At 30.7% G+C, this 8,937-nt stretch overlaps 1 protein-coding gene and 1 long non-coding RNA gene across 2 annotated transcripts; one reads left to right on the top strand and one right to left on the bottom strand.

The window, feature by feature from the left end:
• Positions 1 to 4,497: 4,497 nt before the first annotated feature.
• Positions 4,498 to 6,735, bottom strand: LOC142518193 (auxin-responsive protein IAA14-like). Its single transcript, XM_075620913.1, has 5 exons — positions 6,315 to 6,735; positions 5,455 to 5,687; positions 5,059 to 5,194; positions 4,889 to 4,950; positions 4,498 to 4,761 (listed from the first exon to the last, which is right to left on the bottom strand). Exons 1-5 carry the CDS (start codon positions 6,593 to 6,595, stop codon positions 4,724 to 4,726), a joined length of 750 nt encoding a protein of 249 aa, XP_075477028.1. The 5' UTR covers positions 6,596 to 6,735; the 3' UTR covers positions 4,498 to 4,723.
• On the top strand, positions 5,647 to 6,231 carry LOC142518195 (uncharacterized). Its single transcript, XR_012813484.1, has 2 exons — positions 5,647 to 5,782; positions 5,822 to 6,231. It is a non-coding gene; the product is annotated as an uncharacterized LOC142518195 (long non-coding RNA).
• Positions 6,736 to 8,937: the final 2,202 nt, after the last annotated feature.

Below are 8,937 nucleotides of genomic sequence, written 5' to 3'. Positions count from 1 at the left end.
TTAACGTTGACGCAACCAAATTAAGACAGCTTTGGTATTAAGCAGTGGCGTGGTGGATTTGGTGAGTTTTTTATTATTATTATTATTATTCTTTTTGGGACCACATCATGTTAATTATTTGATACTATGGGGTAAAATATTATACATACATGTTTGTTCTAAAAATATATCATGAAAGTTGTCAAACAACTTTCCTAGATTCGTTCAAACTTCTCATTAAAGTTTGTTTAACAAATGGTCAAGTTGTTAATGATCTGTCGGTTCGTTCGATCCTGAGTGTGAGGACAATGCCCACACCTCATATGAATGGTTGGGATTCCACTTCATGAGAAAAAATAAATTAAAAAAAAAAATTGGGCCAGAAAAAATTCCGGCCCTTGGATGTACCCCTGCAGGCACTGACTGCAAAAGTAGGATGGAATAATCCTGATCTGTCCAGAGTGAAATTAGATCCTAGACGGGACCTTTACTATCATGTTTGAGCCACGTAAACTTTTTCGTATAATTTTTTATTATTTTTTTAATTTTAAAAATTTGATCGAGTGACATTTTAAATTTATTTTTCAGTTAACCCTATTTCTCCATCGTTAAAACGTACTAGCTTTGCAGTGACACAACTGACTCTAATTAATCAAAGAGAGCTTGAATAGAAGTATAATGAGAGACTAAATAACCTCATGAATTATTGTGGTTATATGTACTTGAGAGGTGTCCAAATTGATGAAGTAGGTGTAATAATACCAAATTGGTTGACGTGATTTGCAGACTATAACGTTCAGCCCGATTGTTTATCTAATACACATCTACTAATAGTGGTTTTAGGTTCCCGTTAAAAAAAAAGGGCGAACCTAAATCATGTCGAGTATATCATTGGTGGCGGAAATGGGACCAATTGTCTTGTGATTGTTTTGAACATGATCGAATTGTATTCGATTTATATCCACAATGTCGAACTCGAACATAGTCCACACATGTATTGAATAATTTTCGAGCTGATTCAAACTCGAGTCTCGGAAATTTTACTTAATAAAGTTTGATAATTGAATACATGAAGCTCGAATTGGAACCCCAAGTCAAGTAAAAAATTAGATGAAAAATATATAGCTTCATTTGAAATTTCAAACCGAGCTTTGATTGAAACAATTATTTCCCTTGCTCGTGGCAAACATCAATAATTCAATAAAAATTATATGTAAAGAATATTCGCGTAGTTAATAAATAAAATTGAACGAGTCTCTCTCTCTCTCTCTCTCTCTCTATATATATATATATATATATATATATATATATATATATATATATTCGATGCCACCTTCGTTAATAATTAAAATAAATTATTAATTTGTTGTTAACTTAATAATTAAACAATTAGTTAGCTAGTTTATTCCTTAATTTTTTATTTTTTATTTTACTTTTTGACTGTTATATTGCTGAGGCTTTAACTCTTGAAACGACATGGGAAGCTTGATTTTGAAAATTTAATCTCTCAGATTGAAACTTTTAGGTGTGAAAGTAGAAGTACAGTTGAGAAATGTAACATATGGAGAAACACTTTACATATTAATATAAATATCACCAAAAAACGTACCTATTATATATATAAGACTCAAATGTATTACATTGTAATATGCATTAACTATTAATGTATACTAGGTCTCTTGTAAGACGATCTCATATATTTATATTCGTGAAACGGTCGACCCGATATATATCTAAAATGAAAAAAATCACTTTTGTAATTAAAAATAATAATTTTTCATGGATTAGGTTAGATGAGAAATATGTCTCACAAAAAATTGATATGTGAGATGATCTTAAAGGAATTTTGTTAGATCAGTGTATGCATCAATATATCTATTATAGACTATCAAATCTTAAATCAGATGGATGGTGATCTTTAATAGTTTCATATTCTTATTCATGCGTAATTGTTTTAAACAAAAATTCGACACAGTTGAGTTTAATATCTTTTGTTAATTATGTGTGAGGAATATTAATTAAATCTTGTTCTAAATACGTTTAAGATTTAATCTAGCATTGTCCGCTTTTATAATAAAAAACTAATTTTCTCAACACATTGAGAAAATCAAATGCTTCCTAAAACAAAGAACCACATTGAAACAATATATAAGGAATGCAAAACACGATGCCAAAAATGGAGCAACAAAAACAAATCTTCAGTCAACTCCTTCACAGTTGTTTTCTGCAGATGTCTCCAACAATTCACGACAACATGTGAATTCAGCACTCTTCGATCAGCTGCAACCTTGTAAATTGTTTTCTCTAAAGTTTATGATGTGCAAAAGTGCAATAATATGCATATATTTATGCGTAAATCATCTTTCTTTGCATGAGATGAATCATCTTATTTATAGTCCTAAGGTTTATCAACAATGAAACTTACATAATATGAAAATTAAGAGTTTTATTAGAAACAAACTCTTTTTAAACAAAGATATCATATCACAAAAATATTAGCATAATTATCACATTATCTAAAAAGACAAAATCATATTTAAATATTCGAAATTATATCAACAAAAAAAAAAATTGATCTTAGGAAATAAATTTAATATGAAATTTATATTTCCGTGTTATGGTGTAAAAGGTACAAATTTTCCATCCTTAAACGTACAACTTTCATTCTGGAAAACTGAAAATATCCAATATACAGTTTCCCGACTAGATTCTGAGAATCTTGAAATCGGTCTTGATATAGCTAGCCCAAGCAAACAAAAATTGGGGTTCATATTGGTCTCCCAACCGTCAGGTTGATTTTAGTAAAATTGGGGTTCATATTCGATTCCAATATCATTTAAGATTTCGAAGGGCCGCCCCAATCCCCATCTTACACCGATTGATTCTGCAATATGTATTATCCAAGTCCAAATCTATGAAAAACGAATTGAAAGATCGAAGTTTTGGGGCATTAAATTAAAGAATTCCAAGTAATGTAACTTTTTCGTGGGGATTCCTTGATTATTGTTTTTAGGATGAAAACTTAACTGAGAATGTCATTTGACATTATATATATGTGTGTGTGTAGGCAAAATATATTTTTTAGTCCATTAAATTTTTTATTTGGATTTTGGCCCTTTAAGTTCACTAAGTTTGGTTTCGATTCACCGACTTTGATTTTTTTACCATTCCGTCATATTTCGCCGGAGTGACGAGGTGATACAAAAATATGTTGATATGACACTGCAAAATATCAACTTGACATAAAAAATACTAATTTGATATTAATAATTGATGACTTGTTCTCATATCAGTCAAAAATTGAAAATTTAAAAGCTCAAAATCTCAAAGTGGGTAAGTTAGTGGACCAAAATTTTTTTCCCCTGACTTTTCAAACTAGAATTTGATACATTTCTGGCATCTTTTGAAAGTTGATGGAATTGTAAATGTACAGATCGATAGGCCCAAAGCCAGCAACAAACTACACGTATATTCATCTTTTGGTTCTTGAAATACAAAATTGAAACCCCGTTAATCTAAATTATTTTCTAACCTAGTGGAATTCTAGGTAAATAATAAGTTCTTGACAAACTTCTTTGATATATCAAGTTGTCCAACTAAAAGTTATTCTCTAGAAAAAGGTTACCAACGGGCTAAGATTGATATGTCTGAAATATATAATAAGACTACTATTCGCAAACGACTCAGCTCACTCACCTATATATAACTCTCATTTATAAATTTTTTTGAAATTATATATTTTATATCTCTAAACATAATGTAACATAAATAATTCTTATATTTAAATTTCAATAATTAAATATAAAAAGTATTGAACTTTTATTTCAAATTCATATAAATCAAAGGCAAAAACTTGTGTGAGATCCCATTCGCAAGGACCATGATTGGGAAAGTCTCATGGGTCGTATTTTGTGAGACATATCTCTTATTTGGGTCATCCATGAAAAAGTATTACTTTTTATGCTAAGAGTATTATTTTTTATTTTGAATATCGACAGGATTGACTCGTCTCACAGATAAAGATTCGTGAGACCGTCTCACAACAGACCTACCCTAAATTAAATGCGTACATTGGAGAGTCGGATCACAAGTAAATTTAAGCATTGACCATGCATGTGCTTCCAACAACCAATCAAATTTAACTAAACAAATAACAGCCAGATAATAATAATTAAATAATTGTTCAATAATTCCATAATTAAATATTACAATTAATAGTTACATTACAAAAATAAAAGGAATAGTTCCATTTAACACCCACATGGGCCTGTTCCCTCTGGTAGTCTAGTTGGGGGATTAAAATAATCAATTATAAAACTGTAAAAATAATAAAGAATACGAAGAATCTGTACAAGAAATAAATACTTTAATATTAATTAATGCAGATAAAAAAAAAAAGACAGGGGGCACAAGAATGACCGCTACGGTGGGCTCATTAATTTAATTATCATTTAGGACAGTGCCTTAATTCATATATTTAATGACAATTAGAGCAATAAATAAATAACAAAGCCAAACAACACACAAAGCACTGCAGTATCTTATTTTGCAAAACAAATATTTAGACACTACCTCTGTCATGTCTTTACGACAATAAAATACAGAAACGTCACCAAATTCAAGAACAGATTAAAAATGAAACCCCGAAGCTTACTTAGCACATAGAAATCAAACAACTTCTTGCTTCATCAAACCTTTTCACAGGTTGCACGTACGTTACATAATAATTAGGTTGCATTGATGATTAACACCTGTTCTTGCATTTCTCCATGGCTCTTGGTGCTGAAATTGATGCCCCCAAAAAAAATTTTAAAAATTAATAAATATATAATATTCATGTAGAATGAATGAAGTTGTATATCTGTTACGTTAAAAATATAATTTTTATGAGGTAGATATATGTACGTACCGAGGCCAATTGCTTCTGATCCTTTCATGATACGAAGGCGCTTGCATGAATTAACAAACATCCTGCACGTAATTAATACAAAGAACAGTTGAATTAACTTGAGCATTAATTATTAATAGTTAATTGAAGGTAATTAATACAAAAAAAGTGTGTAATGAATATATACTTACTCCCATGGTACATCCCCCACGAGCATCCAATCGCCATCCTTATCTTCATAGGTGGGAACATATTCAGAGCTATTCAGCAAATCCATCAATTTCCTCTCATTCATAAAATCTATCATTCCTTGGGTCCCATAATTACCTGTATAATTACATACATCTCCATACGTTAATTAACTATCGAATTCCAATTATTTGATCATCCTAAAATTAATTGATTACTAATTAAAATAATTAATTGTCTCAGAAGAGAAAAAAATTCTGACAAAATTTTACAAACTGCATATTTATTTTCGAGTGTTGCATGTGAATTTTCTGCTATTATTGAAACAAAAATCATTCCCGTTATGAAAATTTCAAGCAATATGGATAAATGTTTGAATTGCTAGCTGAACAACTCACCCATGGTGAAAGAGCTGAACATTTTGGCCAAGGCATCGGAGAGTTGTTGATAGCTGGTGTACATTTTCAAGTCCACTTTGCGGAGATAGGGTGCACCATCCATCGACACCTTCACAAAGGTGGCGGTGCCGCCGGCTCCGCTCTTCTCACCCGATTCTTCATCGTTGCTCTTCTGATGCGCCATTATGTTCTTGCGGAAAGACCGGACTGGCGGCCATCCCACCACTTGTGCCCTAATAAACTCTCGATTTTTAAAAAAACATATTTATAAAAGAATTGTCTATGATAGTTTTGGTATCGAACATGGATTTCGTCTGCGGTCAGTGGTGTTATCGTAGTTAATTCAAAGATTCGTGAAAAGTTAAAGCTAGTGCTTTGGATTGCATGGGTGTTGTTGGGTTGCTTAAATTATAGCCAGTCAAGATCAATGAAACCGATAATTTTTAGTCGGAGAGACGTACAATTAATCTTCAAAAGTTAGAGACCAACAAGTTATTTTAGAGAGAAGCATTCATATTATCCATGCAAAAATTAGTTTATTTCATAAGACGATACACAAAAAATTGTCATAGAAAAGAGGATGATACATAATCTCGTTTGTTTTACATCTATTATTAATCCAAGGAAATTAAGTAAACTTTACGTTGTGTGCACACGTCTAACTCACATGCTTGCACGTGTAATTTTCTATAAAATGTGAAGCAAAAAGCATGATGATTAAAAGATTACATACCTTAACAATAGTTCAATCGATGAAAATTTCAATTATGTGTTTTTTTAAAAAAATAAAAAATATTTGGCACACAAAATACGTTAAGTTTCCGCTTTCGTATCGTATAAAAAGGTAAATAAAAACTAACTTAGCTGGTGGCTTGACCGGATCTTTGGAAGGAGCCGCAGCCTTCTCCTTTGCAGAAGTTTTCATGGCCTCCCCCAGATCTGAAGCAGCTGATTCATTAGACTGAAGTTTGAGTTTCAGATCAACAGTCTCGGAAAACCCTCTCTTCCCAGTAAACTTGATGAGATCAGATTCACCTCCGCCGGCTCCGCCGCCGGGAAGTCCAAGACATAGTTCAGTTTCCTTAAGATTCAGGCCATACTCACCGAGCAAAGCCGACGACAATTTCCGGTCAACTTGCATCAAAACTCACTTCTTTTTCTCCGCCGAGGGCAACTTTTTTCTTCTCTTTTCTTTTTTTTTTCTTTCTTCTTCTTCAACTTGTTATGATTTGAGGTGAAGTGTTAGTTTTATGAGTGCTTTTGTTTGTGTCTGTGCAATAATATTAATATACGAGAGGAAGCAATGTGTACGACTTTCATGTGCAAATATACCAAGCCAATTTCCGTCTAATCGCGTGTTGACACGTGGTAATTGCATAATACATCTATATATATGTGTGTGTGTGTCTGGGATCATGAGCATGTTACTAAAATAATGATTTTTATTTTATTCTATTGAACAATGAAAATTTTATTTTGGGAGAGGACAAAAATAAAGGAACAAAGCTATGCTTTTACGGATTACTTTTTTGGGTGCAAAAGTTGTTTAAAATTAATGAATGAGTATTATTTACAAGTTCATATATATTAATAGACATACAAATATTTTAAACTATTTGATTATTATCAAACAACATCTCAATTTCAGATTTTGTTCGTTAATAATTTAGAATATTTATGTTTCATGAAATTGTAAGAACATATTTTTGCGAAATAATATCTTAATAGTCAATCCTTAACTCTTAATTATAAAAACTTGATCAAGTGGGAGGTTATTAAATTAAAGTAATACACACTGGAATAAAATGGGAATGCCATGATTACGGGAGCTGAGCATGGTGTGGCCCAGGAAAACAAAGAAAGAACCACGATATACCATTAGCTTCCACCTCGATTAATGGCCAAATTTATTTTATATATATATATATACACACGTCGAGAATAACTATACGTCGAAAAACACCATGCATTGATGTGTGGTGAGGGCCCATAGTGATTTATCATGAGGTCTTTTCTTAGGGAAAATTTTGTACTAACCCAAAATATAAATTTTCATATATATGTAGAAGATGAATATCTTTTGTGTGAGATGGTATCACGAATTTTTATATGTGAGACGGGTCAACCCTACAGATATTCACAATAAAAAGTAATACTATTAGCATAAAAAAATAATACTTTTTCATGAATGATCCAAATAAGATATATGTCTCATAAAATACGACTCGTGAGACCGTCTCACACAAGGTTTTGCCCTAAAAGACGTGTTTAATTTTTATGAGAACACAAACAATTGTACCCAAATTATTGTTTTAATAGGAGTATAATCAAATTCATTGAATAATTAATTTATATTAATTTTGGGTTTTGATTAAATCTTCATACAGGTTTGAAATTTTTTTGTTGTTATTCCTAATTCATCGGAATGCTAATGACAATTTTTCAGTGAAATATAATTAAAAACTAAAAAAAAACTCCGAGACTTAATTTTGAAGAGTTAGAAAATGAAAATTTATAATATGATAATGTATAGAACTAAATTGGGAAGAAAAAATAAATATATTTTCATTTTAATTTCACAATTCTCTATACATGATCTATCAGTGCATTTTAGATTCAACAGTTAATCAATTCAGTAATAATTATGTTATCATACTATACTATAAACCCATTTATTATCTTTTAAAAATTAAAAATAACCACATTTTAAAAAAATAAATATAAATATTTCAACACTTACGACAGGAATCCACGTATCGGTATACACTGTGGTTATAAATATTAATGTGTAATACATTCTACAATTTTAATAATAATAAATAACTAAAATATCCAAATTTATTTTTCATTTTATCCATTCGACATTTTTTGAATAATCCATTCTACAATTTTAATAATAATAAATAACTAAAATATCCAAAACTCATAAAGATAGGTGTTGATTTTTGCTTCATAAAGATTAAAAATAGGCCCAACCTATGTTTTAGGATATATCACAACCACAAAAACTCCATATTATCTCACGTGTGTGTCGATTATATGAAACATATCTCCTGTTGATCCGACTCATGAAACATATTATTTTTTCATCGAAAGTGTTATTTTTTACTCTAAGTATAAATCAAGTCAACACGTCTAACGAATAATATCTCACAAGATATCTCTCCACACAATTATGACGTTTAATTATTCTATATATTTCTTTGCTTAAGCTATACATATATAATTTAAATTATTTTTAATAATGGAATCAGGTGGCCTTGAAAACATGCTACACCCCAAAAATGCCCCTATTTGTTAACAGTGAAATTTGGTAGGGCGTTTGATAATTTCGGTTGACATCACGAATTAGTCTTCCACTATTTTGGCCAAATTTTTACTCGTCGTTGAACTCTCCTGTAACAAGGAAAAGCCGTAACCACTGATCTTGGGTTTAAATATTCCTCCTATCGTCACTTTTTCGAAAATATTTATCATATATAA

This window comes from Primulina tabacum, chromosome 11 (genome assembly GCF_025594145.1).
Source record: "Primulina tabacum isolate GXHZ01 chromosome 11, ASM2559414v2, whole genome shotgun sequence".
Lineage (NCBI taxonomy): Eukaryota > Viridiplantae > Streptophyta > Magnoliopsida > Lamiales > Gesneriaceae > Primulina > Primulina tabacum.
The sequence above is the reverse complement of the archived record's forward strand: the minus strand, read 5'-3'. Positions and strand labels throughout refer to the sequence as shown.

Bases quoted from the DNA above. Each gene is read 5' to 3' on its own strand.
- LOC142518193 (XM_075620913.1), bottom strand. From the start codon at position 6,595: ATGCAAGTTGACCGGAAATTGTCGTCGGCTTTGCTCGGTGAGTATGGC. The intron at 5,195-5,454 runs GTGAGTTGTTCA...GTAATTATACAG, and splicing joins GTTCAGCTCTTTCACCATGG to GTAATTATGGGACCCAAGGA. The intron at 4,951-5,058 runs GTAAGTATATAT...AATTACGTGCAG, and splicing joins GTGGGGGATGTACCATGGGA to GATGTTTGTTAATTCATGCA.